The sequence below is a fragment of the Battus philenor genome, unplaced genomic scaffold (assembly GCF_028537555.1).
Source record: "Battus philenor isolate CCGP_79_NKW_IND1 unplaced genomic scaffold, ilBatPhil1.0.hap1 SCAF_15, whole genome shotgun sequence".
NCBI lineage: Eukaryota > Metazoa > Arthropoda > Insecta > Lepidoptera > Papilionidae > Battus > Battus philenor.
In genome coordinates this window covers 8974718-9000524 of record NW_027181677.1, presented here as the reverse complement: position 1 = coordinate 9000524, position 25807 = coordinate 8974718, and the positions used below count along the sequence as shown (strand labels likewise).

Below are 25807 nucleotides of genomic sequence, written 5' to 3'. Positions count from 1 at the left end.
CTAAAAACTTGATTCAGCTCTTCAAAGATTAAAAAGTGTCTACGATATCTATTCTTATGCTCCGAAATTAAATTTTGTTTAAAACTATCACAAAATGTGTCAACGTTAAAACAAAGAACACATTCTTTCTTAATAAATAAAGTAACATTTTATAAATTAAAGATGTATAAATAAATCTAAATATTATAAGTTAAATAATATTTTTATCGCGACCATAAGTTCGACTCTGTCGCGCTCACTGCGCATGTCGCGAATGTATCGACAGGAGCGATGGGTTTTCTCTCCAGTGGTACCCAGCAGACGACACTCGTTCCCTGAGAGCGCCCACCTCACTGTCGTATCCGGAGTTACTCTTGCAATATTCCTTTTAATTAAATAACATTTATTATTTCTAAATCCTGCCACGTCGTCAACATGTTATTTGCAACTTTGACCGCGGTGTTCGCGGTACTTTTCGTCAGCTACGCGTTGCCTGCTCCTACGAACAATAAAGGTATTATTTCTATCTCATTTTTTAATTGCGATTCATACAAAATAACATTTTTTTCTTAATTATTCAAATTTTATGTGTAAGGTTTTTTTCTAAGTAGTTTAGTGGTGTTCTTGATGTTTATTGATCAAACTTGGGCCGGGTTGCGTCCAAATTTAGCAACAGGTGGCTCGACTGCGCCGTTGTTGCTGCGTAGTATCTACAGTCGGATGTAAACTATGACCTTTACTTTCCCACCCCTATCTAAAAATAGCATCGAACCTGGTCCTACTAAAGTTCATACAATATCAAAGCTTTTTCGATTTAAACGAAAACAATATAATATACTAAATCACAAGAAAGTTTCCATGACGAAAAATTTAAAAAAAAAATTTAAGTTCAAATGCCACATATGGTTCTCACTATTAATAAAATGGTATCGGCAATGTCATCAAAGTTTAACAATCAAATAAAATCCCTGTATAGCAGAATTGTGCATCACGTCATATTTTGAAATAAATTTATAATATTATAATTTAACTATATTTTATTTTAGGGTTTAAAAGTTATTTTTTATAAAACATGTGTACTAAAAATAATTAGTAGTTTTTATGTAAGTTCGCTATACTTTATATTAAGAGTATTAAAGCAGCGATTTTTATTTGCATTCTTATAAAACAGCTAATACAAAGATAGAAAAATTTGTTAAATCAAAACGATTTATTGATGTATTCTTCAGAGTTTTTCTAAAGATAGCTTTTATGAAACAACGGAATTTTTTTTTATTATTTTAGGGACGCCATTTCTCCTACACATTATTTATCTATATGATGTATTAAATTATTCTAGATGGCGGTCCAATTGGTGAACTACCGGACAATTGGGACCAAACAAAAGATGATACGCAGTCGTTGTTCCTTAATAAAAGTGACAAAAATGATCTCGAGCCATATCCTCTTGCTTTAAGCGAGGAAGGTAATCCTAAGCTATATCAGTTTTTATTCTAATTCTTTTAGTAAAATTATTCTGAATCAAAGTGCGAGAATTTTACCGTAAATTAGTCAGAAGTCAGTCTTGTATAATGAGCTTTCATATTTTTGTTGCTATATTAAAAGTAAAAAAAGGACCGGTATAAAAAACGGATTCATGAATAATATAAAAATATTTAAATAAAAATTTAAAGAACTTTTTGGAAACTTTTTGCCATTATTTTAAAAGAAAACCTTTTTTATGTTTCGTGACCTATCACAGGGAATGCTGAGGCTTACGATCAAAACGTTGAACAACGTTTCGATACTCCTCAATCGACTGGCGAACTTGATAACCTCATCATGAGACCCGAATTGTACGGTGAGCCACCATCTATGGAAGGCCTACCAAGTGGATACGAATCTCGTCGTCGTAAGCGAGGAAGTGGAACTAAAGTTGGAGGCGCAGGCGCTGCAACTAAAGTGGCGACTAAATCTGGATCAGGCAAAAAAAACTTGAAGTAAGGGTTCATTCCAAGACAACAATGTACATTTTATGTTAGCTGTACATTAATGTTTATTTTGTTGTAGACCTGAGGATGCCCTTTCACCAGTAGAATCTTTGTCTCAAGATCACGATGTTCATCGTCTCAAACGCGGAAGCGGAACTAAAGTAGGGGGAGCTGCGGCATCAGCTAAGACAGCCACCAAGAATTCTGGCGGAAACAAAAAGAATTTTAGGTAACTTTGCCTCCAAGCTTTGTAATAACAGCAATTCTTAGGTTGGTTCTAATGTTTACGAATTTTTAGGCCAATTTCGGAACGGCGCAAGCGTGACTCTGGCCTAAGTGCTGCCGATGTTCGTGCTTTATTGAACTTATGGGAAGCTCAGGAACGAAGAAAACAAGAGTGGAACGCGAATCAATGGGCGGCAGCGGCGGACAATAATGGTTGGTACGGTCGCATGAATGCGCTTGAAGAGGAACAACCTGAAGTGGACGAAAATGGCGACGTTTGGTATAATGAACCAGTTGTTATCAACCCCCGTGAAAGGGACTTCCCGCGTCATTCCTATTTCTCTGAACAGAATCGCCTGGCGATGGCCCATGGCTTACCTGACATGTACCAAGTTGATCCAAATGAACTCGCGCAGAGGTACGAGGAGGCGCGTCGCAAGCGCCAATATGCTAACAAAATGAAGCGTTTCATGGTGGCGCGGAAACGTTCGGATGCCATGATGCATCAGAACAACTACCGACCACGGGACGACCTTTACACTCTTGCCGAACTCCTTCGTTCTGCACCGAGAGTACAAGAACAAGACATTCCCGTATATCGACGACTGATTCTCTAAATGCATTTTATCTATGACTCTCTACTCTTAAAAAAATCAATATAGATTATTTCTGTCTGGAAACTTGGTGTTATCTGGTAAAAGAATAAAATAAAAATAAGTCTTCTCTGATAAATGTTTGCTGCCAAATGGACATGGGAATGGAAGTTAATTGTTTCGCATTTAATTAATTTTCGTAGTGTGTATTCGTCTACCACAGTAGAAGTAAAGCATGAACAAATAAAAAAATTTGTTTATTTCGTTATGTAATGGCCTAATATAGGAATATAGCCAAAATTGAAATCAAACTGAAACAAATTCTTACAAATTTCTACCTCGGTTACTATATAACATTTTAATCAGTTCGGACAAATTTTACACAATCTAGATGTATTTTATTTGTACGTCGCATATAATTGCAACTAGTGAGGTCAAACTTCACATTTTAACATTATTTAGATTTAGCCATCATGTCTATATAATATAAACTTATGCTGTATTAAATTAGTGAAAAATTAAATTTGAGTTTCATTTATCATATATTATTTTACTTTAAAATAAAATATAAATAAAATTGGCATGTTATAAAGATATTGCGATTAAATAACTGCCGGTGAAAGAATCGCCTAAAATCAAAAGAATCTTCAAATACTTCACTTTCTAAGGTTTGAACGTGGTATGGGAAGTAAATAAAATAATAATAATAATAAAATAAACTCACACACTATTTTATAATATTTAAAACTGCTTAAAATATTGAATTAATATGGTAATATTTTGGTGCGTTAGCACGAAAAACAGTAATTTAAAAAAAATGCAGTTTTTTCACCAATAAAAAAATCGTCTAAGGCTACCGTGTTTAAGGCGGTAACTTTTTATAATAGCATAAATGAAGGGAACGATCGAAAGTAATCGATATAGCCCAGCGGACTCGCAAGTTGAAGTATCAATGGGCAGGCCACATAGCATGCAGAACATATAGCTGCAGGTCTCTACTTCAGTGACCATGGACTGGCAAGTGCATCGTTGGAAATCCACACTTTAGGCGGAGAGACGACCGGGATAAGATCGTTGAAAGACGCTGGATGCTTGCCACTTCCACCCGCTCTTTTCGGAAATGTATGGTGGAGGCCTTTATCCAGAAGTAGACATCCTACGGAATTGATGATCATGACGATAAAAGGTTCCCTGAGGAACTAACCAAATTACGGTCATTGTATTATTTCACCACTCACCAAGCTTAGGGCGCTTAGGGGTTATCTCCATTGAGATAATTTATGCTAGACCTTTCTACAGAGATGTCAAGTTAGGGCCGTCACTCAATCGGGAAAACCCGACAGTAGCGACATACAGCTCAACTCTGCTATTATCGAATTATCTAGGGAACTACCGCATCTAACAAAATCTTGTTAAAAACACGTCACTTTGTATATTATAAACAACGAACATTGAGTATTGATAAAAAAAATTAAATACATTCTTATATTCTGATTTATTTTTTGTTTCAGTGAGAATAAAACTTTATTTTTCACAAACCAGTTTTAATTAATAGAAAATTTCTATTTTGTTATTATTTATTCAATCGAAATAATTCCATGACGTTTGGTAACCACAGCAAAGTTTTCAACAAACGATGCAACTATCCGCCAGATATTATTTCGTGTTTGGACAATGAATTATAGACACCACAGCATATAATTTTCAAAGTACGAAAGTTGAACAGGGGTCTACTATTTTTAAGAGTCTATCTAATAAAAAAATACAAAAAAACCGGTAACCATTTTTACCTGGCATTAATCTGTTTTTTCTGAGGTTACTACCTCACTTCTACGTAAAATAGACTGGAATAATTAGTACTCCTAATATAATACCTATTTCTATAGAAAACTATTTGCAATTGATTTTTTGAAAATATGAATATTTTTATTTGTCAAAGTCACTCGTAAATATACTTATAACAAAGTCACCGAGTGTTATATTTTAATTTAAGATATCTACATATGGTCTAAGGAAATATGAATAAAGACAGCCATTATGCGAATATAATTGGCGTTAGAGATTTTGAAGAGGGAAATCCGTTAAGTAATGTCATAGAGAATTCAGACAATAACTATGTTTCATCGGCAGCATCGTATGAAACGTTCGTTTGGTTTATTAATTATTTCAAAATGTTCATGTTTCGCCTAGGCAAAGATCTGTGTCTTTCTGCACTATGCTTGATTTTTTCTGAAAGAGTCTTGCCAAATCACATCGTAGATTTGATGAAAAACCAAAAAACGCTTCGCACGGACCGTCAAAGCCAAGTCGCTGTTTATAGTAAAAACATAAGTAACAAAAAAAGTTGTCACTCCCTGCTCGATCGCTCCACACAAACTATTTGAAGTTACTTTTGCTGTTTTGTTAATAATTAATAACTACAATGTGTTCCTTGTCAATAAAATTGTAAATTATGGTAAAAAATTAAAGTATTTGCTGACTACAAAAAAACCATTACATGCACTTGTATTGTATTTAAAAACAAGCAAGTTAGAAAAATGTATCTAAAGAAAACTTAGAAAAAACCAAACACCATAAAGACATGTCGTAACTAGTTATGAAGACGTTAGTTAAAAACCAATATAAAGAACATTCATTAAAATTTTATTATGTTAAAACTTCTTTTCTTTTTAAACCAATATTGAAATTTTACATATAAAATTACTTTAAGAAATCTCATTCCAAAAAATATCTTTCCTAATTCATGTATTTAAATTGTGTAAAATAGTTTATTTTACACAATTTAAAATAGTTCCCTACATAATTTGTCGACCTATGGATAAGGCCAGTGTCTGCAAAAGGGCGTCTATTGGCTGGCATGGCGATGACGATGATGATAATTCTGATATGTATAGTCATATAATGAAAGTAATATTTATTGAAATATGATTGTGATTAAAAATATCTTTAGAAGTGTAATGTTTTGTAATAATCTCAACGTTTGCTGTCTGTAATATCTCACTTTGCCTATTTTATGAATGTCGATAAATCGAATATGCAATTTCAATAAAGTTTTTCTCTTACTTATAATTCAATCATCTTACAAACGATATTATTTAATTATCAAATATTTATTAACAATATGAACGTTTCTTATTGTTATAACAAATATTCATTTCAACAAATTTATGCGTTACTTTAGGTTTACTGACATATTTTAATTAAGTTTCAAATGTATAAAAGTACATTAATGTTTTGACAGAAATACTGAATTACTTATTGGATTTATCCGATGTCAACCTTTTTGCACCAAAATTTTCGCTGATGAATCCGACTCCCGAAATTCTCAACTACGAAGAGCCGTAGAATTCATTCATGAGGATAAAGAGTTCTTAGTCGCTGCGGAAATCGGCAATCTGAAAATGCTACAAATTCTTATCAGGTGATTGTTGCAATAATAATTTTATGAAACACAGAATTAAATAAAATCAACTAATTATTGTACAATAGCAAAGGAGTTGATATTCAACAAATGGATCACTTGGGAAGAAACGCTCTTCATCTGGCAGTATGCGCTGACAGCAAACAAGCGATAATTCTCCTCCTGAAAGCGGGAGTTCACCCTAACGTCAAGGACAATCTAGGAATGACACCGCTCTCACTATGTTTGATGAGAAGGTATTTTTTATATATACATTGGCAAGCTTACCGTCGCTCAATTAGCCGTGGAGAGGGCTATGCTCGAGATAAGCGATTTCTCTACGAAATCGAATCAGTAACGAAGAGATTCGAGAAGATTAAAAGAACGAAATTAATTAAGTTGCCTAGGGGGTTGGGTGGGCATACCACATTACCAATGGCTGTTTCTGAAGTGGAAACTTCGGTCCGGCAAATGCAGCGTAGGACTTCCGCTCCCAAAATGGACAAATACTGGATGCAGACCCCTTCCACCGGTCTTTGGAAATCTATGGACAAGGTCTATGCTCTGCATTGGACATCCATTCGGCTGAAATAATGATAATGATGGTACATGACATGTACATTAAATTTCGTAAAGCTAATAGAAATCAAACATACACGTATTGAAACAATAACGCATGTTTTTAATGTTTAAATTAATGCTGTGTCTCTCAACAGATTTACTAAATATTTCAGACCGTCTTTAGAAGTAGCAAACCTGTTATTTGATCACGGAGCTAAACTCTTGCCTCGGTCAAATCCTATGGACACCGGACTATTTATGCGTAAGTGTAATTTATTGATCAATTTTATCGAATGTTTTTTACACATATGCGTATTATGTATAAATCATATAAAATTGTATACATACTGTTTATCCCTCGCCCTCTTTGTGAACTTAATGAACGTCGATTTACCCTTTCCAGATAAAAACTTCATAAAATCAGTACATTGGTAGAAATTGGTAATAATATGTATAGATTTTATCAGTAATTTATTAATGATTTCGTTAATTTTATATTTACGACACTTGTAACCCGCCTAATATTGTTTCTTCGAGCATATTGCATCACTAAAACACAGGGTGTAATAAATCTGATCTTTCGCAACTGTCGATCGTTCTTCGAAATAAAGTTGGAAGGAGTACAAAACATATGACTCAACTGAGCCATTTATATTTTGAAAGAAGTCACAGGCGTGGAGCAAGGTAACAAGTATAGAAACTCTACGATTAGCCCCACAGCTATTTGCCTACTCGTCCGGGCTTGTTAGTCACACCTCTGTTCAGCTCGAGATTATGCAATGCAGAATAAACGACAATAACATTTGAGAGCGTCCAATACTTTTTGTTTCTGTTTAATGCATAGAAAATATTATAACTTTAAAAAAAATTTGCTATCTTTACAATAGAACTTCACAAAGTATTGCTTTCGATAACAACTTAATAATTCTTTCTTCTGACATTAATTTAGTCTTAGTTAACTACACATAAGTAAGACTAACTAATCGCCATCTTTATTTTATTATATTGAGGCACATAAAAAATAATACAGACAAAAATATACATTGTTGTTTTTCTCCTATTTTTATTTTATATTACATTTAATATATTTTGTGAAAGAAATCTTTTGTGTAACATATAATATGAAAGAATTTACATATGTACGCAGCAATATTTATGTATGTATTTCTTTCTTCACACGGGCTTGTTTACAGTGTGTACATATAGTACTTTGCCGTAAAGATCTTGTCAGGTTAGAAACATAATAAAATTATAGTACCTGTTTTGCCCTCTTCAGAATTTGTCATGATGTGCACGCCGACAGATGAGGAAACGAAGATACTTAATCTTTTAATCACAAAGGGTGCCCTGATAAACGATCCAGAAGCTCCAGGTGGCCGCCAAGCCCTCCACTTTGCAGCAATGAGTGACAACTGTCCTCTTATTCAAATCCTAGTCGATCTTGGAGCGGATTTGTTCCTTGTCAATCACCGTGATGAAACGCCTAAAGAAGTTGCATTTACTTTCAAATGCAGGAACGCTTTCCTCTTTTTAAATCATTTAGAAGGTGCAAGTGGATCAAACTTTTATCTAAATTAAATATGGTGATTCAAAGGTAGTGGTACTAACTTTAAGGTAAACTGAAACAGCTATCCGCTGTTTTTGTTATATGTAGATAATTGATTGTAATGACGGTTAGTCAATTGCTAAATAAAAACAGCGTATATATCGCATGAAACGTATCGGTATTTATTTTAAATAATTAAAACCTGTAAGAATGTATAAAATTTTCACAATAAATACTATATGATAAAGCTGAACATAAAATATTATAATTAACAGGTAAATAATAATCCATAAAACTATTTCTTAAGGTGAATATTTATATTACTTTGTGTTATGGACATTTTGTTAACATATAATAAGTTTAAAAAAATTATAACAAAAATCTTTTTCATGTGCACATATGTTTGTTAACGTGTAATGTAAATATGATATAAATTTAAAAAGTGGAACTTTTATTAAATGTGAAACTCATTGTACAATTTAATTCTTAGATATTACTTTATCTATTTATTAATTTTCTTCATTACTAATATATCGCCTCAATACTGAAATAGAAAATTGGGTTTTATAACAAAAAGACACCGAAGTAGACATCAATCGATCTCATGAACAGAGATCTAGTAGAATACTACCAGGTTATGAAAATTTACTATAGATTGCCACTTCTTTACATCTTATTACAAGGCAGGCGATAAAGAGTGAACTCGCTTAACATTTCTTTAACATCAATAATAAAGTTGATTTAAATCTTTATTCGCTGATTATGAACTAATTATGAGGACGACTAATTTCATTCGCTCCTCTTCTATTTTCTAGTTTTTCTTGTAGGTAATTACAATAGTATTTTTATTTCAAATTTATTAAAAAATATATATAAAAATGTATTGAAGAAAATTTGAGTGATCTAAAAAATAATTATAACATAGCAATACATAAAAATTATCAATTAATTATTCGGAAAAAAATGTTACATTTTAAAAGTCTAACAAACATGATAACTATCTACTATTAGTATAAATTAATGCGAAGAATTAAATTTGCCGGTTATCAGAATTACCTTCGCTCTAGTTAAACGCTTTTAACATCAATTGAAACTTGAACGAAGTTTCAAAAATTACTTTATATGTGAGAGTGAATAAAATGTCATAGTCTGCATTAGTTGGTAATTTCACAATAATGAAGTTAAACACTAATATCTATCGAAAGACTTATAAGTTTACGTTTTCTAAGGTAAAATTAAAAAGGCATTTTGTATTTAATTAAAAGCAAAAAATTTAAACTCTTATTTCTGGTACTCAATCATAAATTTTGACTAAAAATCTTGTAATGTAATAACCATATTATTATTTAATGACTTGTTAAATATGACAAAGTTGTTCTTTTGAATTAATATATAACAATTTACTCATAATCAATAATAAACGACTAACTAAAATCAATCGCCAAAACTAAATTTAATGGATTATTTTAGTCGCCCACGCTGGGTAACGAGCGGTAATTCTCGGTGATGATTGACGCTGATGCTCACGGTACTGACCTACAAAATCAGTTTTGCCTAGTGTAAATAGCTGTAATACTGTCGGTTGATCTGTATACACAAGTTTAAAATTAAGTTATATAAAAAAGTTAAAGGTTGAACATTTTTTTATATTCAATATTGAATGTTAACCTTTTATTCTAATCTTACACTTTGCGTCGCATATCTCACTACAGAGGATCTCTTTTTAGAAAGTTTCTCCCTCACTAAATTGCCAATACATGATCTTTTTACAGCATATGCAAAAACAACATATTTTAGATACTTGTAAGCACTGCTGTGGTATTACAAAGCGAAAGTAGAATAAAAAATTTACAACCTAAGATTTTTTACAAATCTATTTTATTTTTTTAAATTAATATTTACTAGGACAACACTATTCAGCGAAATGACATTTGTTCTACGGTTTCAAAGATGGCGGTCTTGTCGCAGTTGCTATTTCTTGTCAAACAATAACGAGAAAATTTATTTAAGCAACTATTTATACCTCCTTTTTTAAAAATTGTAGCAAAATACTTATAAACAATACTTGTACTTTAAAGCTAGTCATTTTGATAATGTGATATTAAGTGTACCGATGGCTTCCAGTGTACAAGACTTGCCTGTCGTCCAGCAGACATTTGTTGAGGAAATAGATTACAGTGAAATACAGGAACTGTCGGTAAGCACAATTGATGTACGGTCTCTTTGTTCAATTCTTATTTAAACTTATTTATAATAATGAGGAATGTGGGGAAAGGTTGTAGGAAAAGGTGCATTTGGTGTGGTATGGAAAGGCTTATGGCGGAATACGTATGTAGCAGTGAAACACATAAATTCAGAAGCAGAAAAACGAGAATTTGCGATAGAAGTTCGTCAGCTGTCACGTGTATCACACCCAAACATTGTACGGCTGTATGGTGCATGTACTAAAGGTGCTCATGTATGTCTGGTAATGGAATATGCAGAGGGTGGTTCACTATATAATGTACTACATAATCGACCTAAGCCTAAATACACAGCAGCACATGCAATGAGTTGGGCACTACAGTGTGCTGAGGTATAGTTCCTTATTTTTCTATCATGCTGCATGCTTAATTTTTTTAACAGTATGTTTATTGATTTATACATATAGATAATTCAGTAATAATTTATTAAAACAATATTATTTTTCAGGGTGTTGCCTACTTACATGCCATGAAACCAAAACCATTAATACACAGGGATCTAAAACCTCCAAATTTACTCTTAGTTGGAGGAGGACAGAGGCTTAAAATATGTGATTTTGGAACTGCAGCTGACAAAGCTACTTACATGACAAATAATAAAGGAAGTGCAGCTTGGATGGCACCTGAGGTTTGTGTTATAAATACTGCAAAATATTTGAACTTACAATTAAAAAGCTCTCTTATGAATATATACACAAATTATATGTATATTAAAATTACTATACACATTTGCCAGTGTCCCTAGTTTAAAGTAGATTTATATTTTATATTATAATCTATATATACATATTTTTAAATCGGCAAATCATTTTATCAACATCAACACACAACCACATTACCTGTGTAAGCTTCGCTATTCTAAATATCAAAGTATCTTTTAAAAACCTATTCAATCATGTTACACATAGACATAGGGCCTACTACTAGAATGTGCCTTTTTGTCAATAAATATTTAACATGTGATTGCATTAAAGATACTATTTATGGAGTGTTGAATAAATGTCAAGGAAGATATATATTTCCTGATAAGTGTTTTAGGAAGGTGCAATTTTTATTGTTTTGAAATTTTTTTGTTATAAGAAATTGAAGTGACGGGCGAAATAATTTTTAAGACAGTTACTTAGAGGCTATATAAATATTCAACAATTTTTTCTTTAAATGGAATTCATAACATATATAACTGTAAATCGGATTACAAATAAAAAGTTTTATGTTAAGTTTTAATATAAAATTATTTTTGTTTATACAAGCACTAAAATATGCATCTAATTTCATAGACCTAAAACATTGATATGTCTATACATACCATAGATTAATATAGCAGCAAAAAATTACTTTAAAAAAGTACAATGCTCATACACAATGTATATTCGTTTAAATTAAGCTATATTGTATATGAAGGGCAATTAGTTATAGATGTAAAAGGTTTAAAAGTCTTATTTATCAGCACAGCTTTACAGCTATTACACCTCTTTCAAATGAACCTGTATAAATTTATCTGACTGAAATATTTTACTATCATCATATCAGTTGATAGTTGCTACTGTAAGTCAAGGGTCTTCCCAAAAGGTCAACTTCATTTTTGCTTTTGGAACTCAACAAGTCAATAATTTTGGGACAGGTAGTAAACAATATTTAACTTTAATATAATCCATTTTTAGAAAATGTGTTTTTTACTGTATTACCATTTCATTGTTTATTTTTAAAACCATTGATGTTTGTACATCCTAGCCAATAAATTTAAGAAGCATTAAATAACAACAGTAAGAAATAGCCTTTTCGAAATTTGGATTACTAATTGTTGAAATTAATTATTGTTTACTAACAATCCATGCAGACTTTTGTACTGATAGAGGTGATTGGTCCTTTGCATTCATATTGACAGAATACTTTAATGTAACATATTTCAGAGTGATTTACTTTTTCCACTTCATACTGGTTGATTGGAAATAGGTGTAAGAGCTTTTGCTGCCAAATGCATTCACCTTTTTAATAGTTTTACCCGATCATTTTATGTAATTTTGTGAATTTATTAAAGAAGTTGATGTAAATTATTTTAAGCTTTGTAGTTTGTAGTGTATATGTAAATTTTTCAAGTACAAATAAGGTATTGATATTAAACTATTTTAACAGTATTTATAACAAATCATAATATAAGATTTTAATGTACTTTTATATTGTTGGATTTATTAACTAAACTGTACAGACAAAATTATTATAAAAGTTCCTATTATAAACACTGTTTAATTGTCTGTGTTTGGTACTTGATTGAGCAGAATTTTTTTATTTATCTTTTTTTTTGCAATTCCTACAAAACAAACTACTAATAAATTAGAGTTTTGACAGTTTTTTTTTGATTTGTGTAAATTATTTTATAAAATATTTAAAATGCTTAAAATTGTTTCAGGTATTTGAAGGGTCCTCATATACTGAAAAGTGTGATGTATTTTCATGGGGCATCATACTTTGGGAGGTGCTATCTAGAAGAAAACCTTTTGAGGAAGGGGGATCGGCATTTAGGATTATGTGGGCTGTACATACAGGTGGTTTTTTAGTAGTAAATATCAATAAAAAGCTCTTGGAGTTAGTAAATCAAAATATCTTGTACAATTGAATGAGTAAAAAATGAATGTTAACATATTTTTAATATTTTTGTGTATTTTGCTTTTACAACCTATTTAAACTGTTATCAAATCAACATATTTTAAATTTTCTCAATTTGTTTTTCGCATAAGACATGAAATATTCGTTTACAATATATGTAGCATATATAATAGTTATTTAAAATGTGTGATATTCTTATTATGATTACACTAAATAGTATCTATACACATTTCAGGTCAACGGCCTAATCTAATAGAAGGTTGTCCTGAACCAATAGAGCAATTGATGACACAATGCTGGGACAAAGTGCCCGCAGAGAGACCTAGTATGGCGAAAGTAAGTTAGCAAAATTCTACTCAATAAAAAAATTTGTTAAGGATAAAATCACCTAATGTTACGGAGAATATCTAGTTGGTTTATTTATTCAATAGTATTCTTAAAATTTATATATTGTACAAAGATTTGTGTACCTAAAAGCAGTTTACTCCATAAATGTGTGAGAAAAGTTTGTGTTGCCAAAAAACTATAATGAAAATTTACTGCTTTTAGGTGGTAGAAATTATGACAGCACTATGTACATTCTTTCCTGGTGCTGACACACCTATTGATTATAATGACTGTGAAGAAGACGATGCAGATTATTCAGATGAAGACTTTGTGATGTATGACACCCATGACAGTCTGGAAACTGATACAGATAACATCTCACAAGCTCATAACTCACTTCATTACACTAACGAGACTACGTCAAATCCAATCTTATACAGAAATGCAGGCAGGCCTACATTGTCACCCAGGCCACAGAGTCTTGTCGAAACGCAAGTGAACAAACTACAAAATCTTATAGCATCCGAAACACAGCCTAGAACAGCTGGTTTACATAAAGACGAGTTAGATACGCAAAATAGAATAGGAGCAGTTAGAATTCCACACCAATTCAAAAAGGCTGAAGCATCTATGGAAGCGGTTAGATCACCGGTTACCATAAACCGCACTTCCAGTTCCCCAGTGCCGTCCGACAAAACCTATATGCCGAGCGAAGGAAGCACGCCTCAAGATTCTCTACGCATTGTTCGTAGTCCCGCTATATTTAGTGAGAGCTCGTCACCTAGAAGACTGTCCCCGATTGTTAATTATAACATTGGCAACATGAACCCACGACATATAGATATAGAACAATATTGGAACAGAGAGAACAACAAGTCACCAGCTAGGAGCCCATCTGTGACGAGTAATACTAATTCATCAAGAAAGGAGGACTACAATCAAAATTACTGTGATAGACTGAGCGCAGCCAACAGTCCCATGACACCTAGAGAGTTCAATGGTAACATACAACAAAGGCGGATCGAGTCGCCATATCAAACTCCCTTGCAGATCGAAGTGGACCCGGTACGTATATTTTAAAGAAACTTCGCGGTGTGTTTTCGCGAGTCTTGTTTTCAAATATCCATTATAAAAAATTTCAGAACGCGTGGGAGCTAAACGACTTGCCGCTCGATTTTGACGGTTACGTGGAAGTCAAGAACATGGCGGGTTTTGATAAATTTATCCCAGTCGGTGAGTGTTGCATGCTAAATTCACAGTGCCGAGATTTTTTTTTAAATAACTTTAATTCAGAAATAATTTTCACCAACATGTTTATACGTGTGTGTATTTAATGATTCATGATTTTTTTTCAATGCTTCTATTTAAATTCGTACAGTTTAGCTTCAGACAATAGAATTCCGAAAAATAATTTTAACTGTAGACGATGACGACTTTTATTATAACTATCGCAAAAGCTGTACAAAAAAGGCATATTATTAATATGACGTTAAAACAGAGACAGACATTTAAAACGATTTTCTTTTGTTATAAATTAAAAATTACAACAAAAGTTGATAAAGAGGTATTAGTAATTACATATTTTTATCCTTTCTTTTAAACAAGCACCTAAACGCACTTTTTTTAGATAGACACTCTTTCTATTTATAAATCATGAGTAGTTCTTCAGAACAAATAAATATCATTTAAATCGTAAATAAAATAGGTTTCTTATAATATTCAAAATAAATATATATGTTTCTCATTTGTATGTAAATCTAATTAATTTGAACTCAAACTTAAAATTACGAAAACGCAATCTATTAGATCTATTTATTGTTGAATATATATTTTTGAGAAAGTTTGTTAAATTTTATACTGTCTACTAATCTGTATTGATAACTACGTTGGCTCATTTAATACATGATATCCAAAGAAAAATGATAATTTCGACAACACTTTCATTTTTCATCACGCCTAATAATGTAGTTTGAATTTGAATAAATTCAACCAGCAATGTTGTTGTTGTTTTGTTGCAAATTTCTTTATAAGTAATTAATAAATATCAATAGAAATTATTTACGGCACTGAAACATGATTTCTTTCTCTAGCCTTGTTGGTCGGTCACAGTCGCTAAAAGAATAGGGTAGGTCTATACTAGCGGCTGGAGCCTTAATATTCTGGATTAGACCACGGATTAGCGAGAGAAGCGTAGAACATGCATCTACAAGATGGATAGACAGACTTCTTAACGGTAGACGCTTGATGCAGTTATTGCTTTCAACCAGTCCTGGTAAAAATCTATGGCGGATGGCTTTAGTCCAGAGGTGGGCGTCCTAAAGCTAAAATGATGATGAATAAATATAATCTTATACAAATCAATTAAATTACAATAATAAATAGATATTGAGTGAAAATTCTAAGAACCCTTGATATAATCTCTCTTTTGATTCCATATTAAAATTTGAAAAGATTTAAAAGATTGAAATAGTAATGATGAAAATTATTTTTTTATGTTTTTATCGCACTTTTTTATAACCATAGAGATCCCTAAATAATTAAAGAGCCAGATGTAATGTAAATTATAACAGTTAAATCAAACCTGCGTTTTGCTTGCTGAATGCTGAATTTTATACATAAGCTTGCTCTATCCAGGCGGGCCTTATCGCGTGGCTCGCATTGCCTTTTGTTGGTATAATCTCATAGAATCCATTCCACGCCATTTAACATGCCGTGAAAAATATTTGAGTTCAACTTTATACATTTTTCATGAATGTTCCCTCTACCAAGATTTCAGGTGGAACTTGGTAAAATTGCTCAGATTACTTAGTTGACCTCTACACAGCAAGAAGAACATTTCCACTAAATTTCAAATCCCTTGGCCTTATGGTTCCAAAGACCTCTGCTTAGGCTGTCAATTGAATCGCGTTTAGCATTCCCATTCGAAGTTCGCTTCGCTCGAGCCGATGCTACGCCGTTTGGTATAATCGATTATAATTTTATACCTATATAACCTTATTTTGTATCTCCAATAGATGTGCATTGTTAATATATAAATATATGAAAAAAGAATTTAGTTGAAGCTATGAATCAGCCGCTCAATTAGTAATGATACCTATTATACATTTATTCATTGTTAATACAGGTATTAATTATTCTTCCACGTTATTTAGTTGCTGTACAAAAGCCTCCTCAGTAGATTTCTGATAAGACCGGTTGAAAGCGGTCTTCATCTAGCGTCTTCTGACCTGCTTATCGACAATAATTTTTCTTGTTAAATTGCTAATATTAAACCATTGATGCTCTAAAGTAAAACCTATGGGTTTCTAACATTTCTTCAAAAAATTCAACGCTTCCTTTTAACAATTTTGTGAAAAAAAGTTTTTCTTTATACTTTCAACTGTCCTCTTGAAAACCTACAGCGTCGACTAGCAGGCAGTACCATCTTGGTTGGAAATCTATGCGCTAAAAATTTTCACACTTTGGCTTATATGCATATTGTTTTAAGTAAATTTATCGTGTATTAAATATTGTTGGGAAACTATTTATATTAATACCTTGTCGGGTGCGCTAATTTTCTTAAGACAAATTGGCTGTCTCAATTAAAATATTTATTATGTCTTTTTTTCATAGTACTCTGGATTAGCAAACTGCAACGATTTTCTCTCCGTTATAAAGAGATGGATAGTCTAAAGTTAACTCAATGCATCATCGAGCTTGAGCCAGCATATCGAAATAGCGTAGTCCTGTGCCAGGACATACGTGTGCCATGACTCAACCTCCCGCTGCTGTTTTATTTAATCTCTTTGTATAGATATACCACAAAAGACATGCATTAAAAACAAATAAACCATTCCATTTATTTTCTTAGATGGACTAAAAATTTTACAAAATATTTAATTTGATTATAGACATAAGATATTTTGTAATCTGTTTTATTACTCGGCGAAAAAACTATTATTTTTTTTATTGGATTTATAAAAATGCAGTTTTTTTATTATTTGTTCTTGTTACCATCACTTTGAATTTACACCAGTATATAAAACTATTGTAAGTCATACATAAACTATGATTATTAGAGGCACAAGATTTTCAACTTAAAAACCCCTCGATGATTTTTTAACTGCTAAGAAAAAGTAACAAACTCTTCGAAATCATTTTCCCTCTGTTACTTACGGTATTAATGATTTTCATTATTTTCGAGCGCGAAATTATTTATCGGACAAGCTATTAGTTAAAATTTAGATATTTATTTATTTATTACATATTACGTATTGTACACCAAAATAATAATAAAATGCATCTAGAAGTATATGTAACATAAAAATATGTATATGTGTACTTTTTATAAAGAAAAAAACTGTTTTGCAATAATAACTGTGGTAAGGATAATAAATTTGCCAATTAAAGTCATACGTCATTTAAATATTAGTTTAATCGCCTAAAATAATATTATTAAATATTATTAGAACTATTATAATATTATATTAAATTGCTGTTATTAATTCTCCCCCGTGTTACAGGCGCGATTAATAAAGTTAACACATTAAGGCGGCGCTTCGTGGAACGGCCTGTTTTGCAGCGTCATTTGTCATAAAATATTCGACGCACTTAAATATTACGCGTTATTTCGTCATACTTATTTTAATAATAGTTCGAACAGGATACTTCATTTGAAATTTTTAATACTATAAATGCGCTCTGATTAATGTAATGTTAAATTAATTAATTGTTGTCTTGGGGACATTAAGGTTCTCTTTGAAAGATATAATTTTGATTACATACTTATATTTTTAAGAAACGTTATTAACGATATTTGTTCGTTTTACTCCTTTATATCTAAAACGGTAGACATTTTTAGGTGTATGTTAGTAATTTATCATTAAAAGCCTTAAAACATTATAAGTCTCGTTGTCGGATCAATGTAAATTAATAAATTTTATTTTGTTTATGTTTTAAGGTACAATTCAAGTATTGACTGCAAACTTTTATTTGTAAATGTTTTATACGAGGCATCTTGTTCAACATGGTAAGAGTTGGATCACGGGAAACGCGCAAATCGTTGATAAAAAAAGGCGCGCTCTTTGTCCAAAGCGGCCTCCGCGCCGGCACGTGATTGCGAGTTTTATAAGCGCGTACATACGTATAAGGAGGAAGCGTTCGCTCCGCTCGTTTTAGGTGCATTTATACTCGACGTCTATAATACGGGATTGTGGTGTTACGCCCGGTCCAGATGCGGTCCGGGACGGTCCCGGCATGAGTCACGGTTCTCGGAAGAGGCCGGGACTATTTTAGACTGTGTCCGCTTACCTTCTAGGAAGCGATGTGGGACCAACGACCGGCTCGCAACGAAGTATTGTTAGATCACGAACGGGGTTGCCTGTTCCCAACACCGCTTGTTCCTTATTGTGTTCAAGCTAACCTGTTCCAGATGTAACGAGGAAGTGATGTCTTCACTTGCCCGACTTTTAAAACGATACAATTTTACCGGTAGTCAGCTTTTATACGCATTCGTAACGATTATAATCTACGCTATAATCCATACCAACAATTTCTATTTTTTATGTGATTGTACTTCATTTCTTATGTACTCTTTTATTTCCTATATTATTGAAGTTTAGCTATATAACAATTCACATTTAATTTTATAAAGTTTAATTTATGCATTTGTATTAATATAAAAACCTATTAAACTAGAGTCTTTATTCAGTCTGCGCTTACGCAACTAGAGATGACTGTACTTACTACACGGAGACAATTCAAAGAAGCTTCAATATTATTTTTGTCACAGAAATCAGAGACACCTTTCCTGTTTACCTGTCTAGAGTCGGCCTGCGTGTATATAAATGAAGCCCGCGATTGAGTGGGAACTTCAAGTTCAACTCATTTTGCGAACATTAGTAAACAACCTAATTTTTTGCCATTGCTCCACTTGTTTATTTAAATACAAAGCGCTAAGAATTTTTTTTAATCTAAAGCCATAGAGTGGATCATCAAAAAATTTTACCATCATTTTGTAAATTCCAAATATTTTTTGAATGCAAGCTTATAGAGACTAATGTTTGAACCATCAGACAAATAAAGATAGAGAAGAATAAAATATAAACATTTTTTCACTGTCATGTCCACCGTAAGCAGGTCCATTTCTGGACACGGGACTCGCCCAAATATTTTCAAAAGAACCGGTTGAAAGTGTTTTGCATCATACTTCCTTCATTTATTAAAAAAAGTTAATTATATTGTATACGTTTTTAACAAACATTTTTGTTTTTAAAATGACTATTTAATCATTACGGTGCGGTTACCCTAAAACTCTGCTCTTATAATATCTAACATATTTGAATGCTTCGCATTATGCAATTACGGGATCGTATAATAGAATGTGAAATCGGCACTTACCAAATTGAAATTCAAAATATCATTACTCAAGTAGGCTTTTAAATAGTCAATTATCGCCTCTTGAAAACAAAACAGTACTCACATTATGAAGTGACGTAACAGTGTAGTGTGAAACATCTTTACAATAAAATTTATTATATTTAGATCAATTACAGCAGTACATTGACGCGAGGGGCTTACGCTGCATCTGTATGCATCGGCGTGTAAAGTCGAAAACACCACTTGTCTCTGTCTGTAATCCCCTTTTGTTATATTAAGCCGACGTATTAGTCCGGTGTCAGCAGGGTCGCCAATTGTACGCCATTTTTTTGGACGGTCTTCTTGCTTTTATAGCGTAATACAAATATACATTTTAATAAAACAACCTCCTTACAGTTTTATTGCAGAAACCGCGCAATAGATATATATTACCTCTAAATCTTCCTACAATTTAATATAATAAATTCAGGTGGGTATGAGGTCACCTTTTGAAATAACCTCTTAGTAATAAATCAATCTGCAATTTCCGATATTCAAGTGGTTAACAGTTGAATAATAGCATTCATAAACATTCTCATTAATAGCACAGGTTAAGCGGACGGTTAATATTAATACTTATTACTATATAATAGGGATTAGTTTCTAAAACGGATTTATTATTCCTTACAGTAATATAAATATTTTTAATTGCTGGCAATTCCGCTTAAGTATACTGTCAATTTCACACGCACACCAAAACAATAGTAATTAGGGGTGGTTTTTTATAGTGGTTATAACAAATTTTTTATATATCAAAGTGGGTTCAGATGAAAGAAAAAAGAGAAATTCCCACAATTAAATAGCCTCGAGTCGACAATCGTCGCCCCCTCACTTTGTCCCGTCTTTTTTCGTTCGCTGTTGGCAACCCTTGGCGTCGGGTACAGGCATGAATCAGCTCGATACAATTAATCTAATTTGAGGTTATCGGGATACATGGGACGGGCTCGGTGACGACGCACAGTCTCGCGGCACTGTCGCCTCGGTGCATACGGATGCGTCCGCGGAGCACCTCGCATTTGCAGGACGACTGCCCAACGGGCGACACCGCCTTCGTACCGCGGCTTGTGCACGAATGCCGATATCGTGGACACTTATGCGGTAGTTCAGTGAGATGCCACAAAAAGACTGTTCATTTCAAGTTTCGATAAGAGTGCAACCAAGTTATTACAAGTTTGAGGTGTTCCTAGACGTTTTCATGAGTAAGTGCTCAAGAAAATTTTAAATGATTACATGTGTTAATTAAAGTTTTATATGGTACAAGTTCTTATACGAGAATTTTGTCATAAAAATTAAAAAAATAGGTAGGTACTTCACCTAGAAGTTTTTTTTGGCTATAAAACACATTTTCACATATATAATACTGAAAATAAATTTAATTATAATTACTCTTTAATTAAAAAATTATTATTCAATATAATTTTGAATATGACACATATTTTTCGTCATTATAATTTGCAATAGTGTAAGTAAACTTTACATTGATTATTTAAATAATAATTTGTAAATTAAGATTTGCATTTACATTAAAGTCCAAAAAATATTTAAGAAAAACATAATTTTAATTGATACGACAGACGTTGCTCGAAGTTCATAACGAACTGTCAAATACGCAGTTTTAATAATCTTAAGAACCTTTTACATACTTATACATATCTTAATAAAAATATAAATTTTTAAGAATATTAAGTTCCTCATTGTTCATTAGTCCAATGTATTGTAAGCCCTGTATGTTCTTCAACGAAAGTAAAATTCATAGAAACACAATTACGTCACACAAACAAAAACTGTTTTATTCGATGAACAGAGTTGATATAGCGCTGGTCATTTCAGCCCATAGACGCCCACCTAAAAGGCATAGGCCTCCCCTAAACGTATCTATGAGGGGATATACCATAATCGTCAAACTTAACAGGCAAGTTTGCGAATTTAAGCTCATCAACCGTAATTTTGCAAGCAATTGAAAAAACCGATGAGAACAACTGTAAAGAAGTGTTACCGTGTGACAACTTTTTTAAAAGATGTGCACATATCAATTAACGTAATTATTTTTCTTCTCGGTTGTCATAAAATGTCGTTCCGATTTCTTTACCGAGATTTACTGTATACTGTATCGCTATCCATACGAAAAACAGGAATTATGTAAGAATACACTAAATCAAATAATGCTAAATAAAAATAGGTTCAAAAACACACTGAGCATGAACAGAAATTATCGACATATAAGGAGAATACGTCCTTGCTTAAAAGTTACAAGCATGTAGACGCATCCTTACCTATTAATCAAGTAATAAGACGTGCATTTTCTGATATTAACTCTGTCCAGTGAATACAAGATATATAATGTTGAATGTTCAGTTGTGTAATCTCACGATCGATTATCGCTTCTCTGGCAAAAAGGAACAGTTTATATATTTACCTTGATTGCGATCAATCACAGCACAGATGATAAACAGCCGCCATCGCAGTCGCGCGGTTAAATTTATAATCGCTGCTAACGATCGTGGACATAGAAATAATCGGCTGTCAAAAGGCTTTGCCAAAAGCACTCGGCTAACTGCGATCTCACAGCGTCGAGTGATGCTTTCGGCGCATCGGTGAATCACCGCTAATTATTTTATGATGATAGCGCTCCGATTCGAAGGCGCAAAACATTGCCCGCTAATATAACTTAAAATAATTTAACTAAGTTTTTTTTATTTGTGTAAATTAGCGGTAATCACATCGAAAATATAATTATTTGTAAACATTTATTTAAACCCGTATTGTTATTTGTTGTTTGTATAATATTATTCACAATAGAAGCAAACAAACACAAAAACACTTAGCTATTTCAATTAACAATTGTGCCTAAATGCAGTGTGTTTATGTGAAAAAGTTAAGAAGGTAAATATTTTTTACATGTACTTTTACATCTATTTCTAATCCTCGTACAGTTAACAGAGACTGATAGAAATGATTTTAATATGTTGTGATTCTAATTTTTAAAACACTTTTTCTTACAATACTATCATTACGTTATTATTACTTAAACTATTGGATTTTGATAAAGTATATACATTAATTGTTAGCAAATCAGTTATAGGTTCATCACTTAAAAGCTTTTAGCAATAACACAGGGTAATAAATCTTATGATCATCGATATGACATAAAACTATGACGATTAATACTAGGGAACCCAAATTAATTATTCTTCATCATATTTAAAATACTATTCTATCGAATACGTTGTTTAATTCCGCGCGCAGTTTATCAGTTACATCGTACGGTAACGTCTAATGACCTAGGCCGTTGTACAAATTTACGACTCTGAAATTTATTTACAATGTAATCTTTTGTTGTACCGTGCCGTTTTCAAAGCGATGCTCAACTCTCTTTTGAACACAAGTCTGTTTACGCGGCCTAAAAACGCATACGCGGGAGTTGTTTCCGCGTCATCTCTTTATATTTAAACCACTTACGAGTTTATTTGTACATATTAAAACATGAAATAACGCTTGACATATAAATATTAAAGATTTATAATGAAAATATTATTTAAAAAAAAACCGTTCGAGTTTCATCTTTAAGTTGAAGGTTGCCGTCACAGTAAAGCACAATCTAATTCTTATTTCTGTTAAATTGGGACTTCCTGACATTCTCAATAAATAATCTTTATAATTCTAATTAGATAATAATATGAATAAAAAAGATGAATGTTGTGATAGTCCTGCTTTTCTCAAAGAAAATCTTTGATAAATTGAAGTAAACCGGAGCACAAGTACAGTTATGGTAAAAAATTTCCCGGTAATAACATTATGTATACAAGATAATTAATTATGCAAAAGCTTTAAAATGGTGTAACACGCTGATAATTAAATAAAAATAAATTGTTAACAAAAAACGTCATTTTACAATTAGGATTACGAGATATTAAAATCATCATCAAAAAAATAGACTCCTGTAGATTTTGTGCTGCCAGAAGTTCACTTGTCGCATTCCAATAGAAAAAATAAATTAATGTAACATATTTCAGTGAAATACACGGTGATTGGTGTAAAAGGTGAAAAGTTTCATGCTGACAAATGAGTATAACTCATTCATCTCTTCAAAGCCTTTACACCTTTGTCCGATCAAATTGTTTATACTTGGGAAAAAGACGAGATTACGTCGGAGAGCTTAAACTTAAACATGGCATACATCACCTTCGGTTCTCTGCTGTGTACGAAATAGAAAAAATAAAGATAACGCAATAAAAGTAATAACAGTATGCCGTAAACAAACAAGACGCGGTCCGAGACGTCAGCGTGTCTTTCAGAGACGCGGTACGGACGCTGGATCGGGAGCATAAATGAGTATCAGTGAGACATTTTGCAGACGGCGCTTAGTGTGATTCAGTCTGGAATACGATTGCCTTTATAGCTTTGATGGTGGTGTGCAGCGGCCGGGACGTTGGCATCGGCACCAGCATGTGACTAACCGCCCGCTCTAGATATAATCAAAATATGTGACAAGTTTATTTCTATTCGGAACAACACACGGCTCGATATATCCCGCCGCAAAGTTAAACATCTGCTGATTTTTTTTTGACGACATAAGTAGGTCGGGGCTCGTGCCTGCGTCACTCGCCCCGGCCGTGGCCGAACGTTCGCTTACGTTTACGCGAAAACGTTACGCTCGTCTATGACCTCGGTTGATGCTGCCGCGGCAACCAGCCTGCCCGAGAACCAATTACGCAATTTTCTAAATTTCTATAAAATATTCAATCGTTAGCGAAAAATCTGACATAACTATACGAGTAAATATATGCATCGAAAACAACAGTGGAATAATTCATTACAAAAAAATAACATGTATGTTTGAAGTTTACACATGTGTATTGAATCATCATGATATCTCTGGAACCATAAAGCTAAGAGACTTGAAATTTAGTAGAATTATTCCTTTTGCCCAGTACAGGTTGAAACCTGTACCGGGTGAACCTGCAAGGGGGATTGTAATAAAGAATAATTAGAAATAATTACCCAATAATTAGAAAGGTAGATAATAAAATTTAACATTTCTCTATATTTTACGCGACGCGAAGCGGACGGGAAATAGCTAATAAAATATACGCACTTATTTATATACACTTGTATATTTTCATTTATTATTCATCAATATCTATAATTAATATTAATCCTATCTAAGATACAATTATTTACTTGCGGAAATTAAATAATTATTTAATTTTCGCAAGTGTTATTTTGTTGAATTTTTATAATAAATTTACTTAATATCGGTCTATTTTGATACATAACATTGTTTATGTGGTTTTCATAATTTTAAGTACCACATGGTGCCATAACCAACGTGAATTCTCACTAAGTAGATCGACGACATAGTAAAGGTCGCGAGAAGTTGCCGATTGCGGAAAGCTCTAGAAAGGTGGCGATCTCCAGGGATGGTCTTGCAATGGGTTTCTATCAGTTGCTATGACGTTAATGAACCAAGAAGGCTATTTCAAAAAGTATCATTATAAATATTAAAAAAAAATACAATCTATAAGAGGTGTTATAAAATATACAGCAGAGTGCCGGCCGCCGTGTGCGTCGCAGCGGGAGCGCTCCTCCGAAATACACGCGTGACTCACGCCGCTATTTCACAACGTTACCTTTGCCAATAGTTTTCCTATTGCTTCCTGCTGCCGTTATCCCTCGTTTAATTGTTTCATTCTAATCCTTACTTCAATTATTACAAACACAATCAAATTATTTACCCACATAATCTGATTTTCAACAAACAATGTCAAGACACTACAAATCATAAAATAGAAATTTTTTAAAGTATTCGCCGTGAAAAAAACAATATATTGAAAATAAACTTTAATAAATAATCGGCATTATATTGGCTCGGTCATTGTTGCGGTCTGTCCTGTAGGCCTAGGCCTAGTGGGCGTCTATCGGCTGATATGATGATACTAATGATGATTACATTACTATTTTAT

General features: G+C 32.6%; 2 protein-coding genes across 3 annotated transcripts in view; both read left to right on the top strand.

The window, feature by feature from the left end:
- Positions 1-261: 261 nt before the first annotated feature.
- On the top strand, positions 262-3231 carry LOC137918835 (putative neuropeptide precursor protein). Its single transcript, XM_068761754.1, has 5 exons — positions 262-493; positions 1319-1444; positions 1721-1958; positions 2029-2178; positions 2248-3231. Exons 1-5 carry the CDS (start codon positions 415-417, stop codon positions 2789-2791), a joined length of 1137 nt encoding a protein of 378 aa, XP_068617855.1. The 5' UTR covers positions 262-414; the 3' UTR covers positions 2792-3231.
- A 7000-nt stretch (positions 3232-10231) lies between these two features.
- The window catches only part of LOC137918615 (mitogen-activated protein kinase kinase kinase 7-like), a 29470-nt gene continuing 13894 nt past the window's right edge, over positions 10232-25807 (top strand). The window contains exons 1-7 of one of the 2 annotated variants that reach the window (XM_068761439.1): positions 10232-10471; positions 10550-10849; positions 10966-11145; positions 12925-13060; positions 13357-13457; positions 13671-14513; positions 14591-14681. In XM_068761439.1, coding sequence (XP_068617540.1) covers positions 10388-10471; positions 10550-10849; positions 10966-11145; positions 12925-13060; positions 13357-13457; positions 13671-14513; positions 14591-14681 — 1735 coding nt within the window. In that variant the 5' untranslated portion in view covers positions 10232-10387. The remainder of the gene's footprint in view (positions 10472-10549; positions 10850-10965; positions 11146-12924; positions 13061-13356; positions 13458-13670; positions 14514-14590; positions 14682-25807) is intronic. The other variant, XM_068761440.1, reaches the window with a different exon arrangement.

Bases quoted from the DNA above. Each gene is read 5' to 3' on its own strand.
- LOC137918835 (XM_068761754.1), top strand. From the start codon at position 415: ATGTTATTTGCAACTTTGACCGCGGTGTTCGCGGTACTTTTCGTCAGC. The intron at 1,959-2,028 runs GTAAGGGTTCAT...ATTTTGTTGTAG, and splicing joins TCAGGCAAAAAAAACTTGAA to ACCTGAGGATGCCCTTTCAC. The intron at 2,179-2,247 runs GTAACTTTGCCT...ACGAATTTTTAG, and splicing joins GGAAACAAAAAGAATTTTAG to GCCAATTTCGGAACGGCGCA.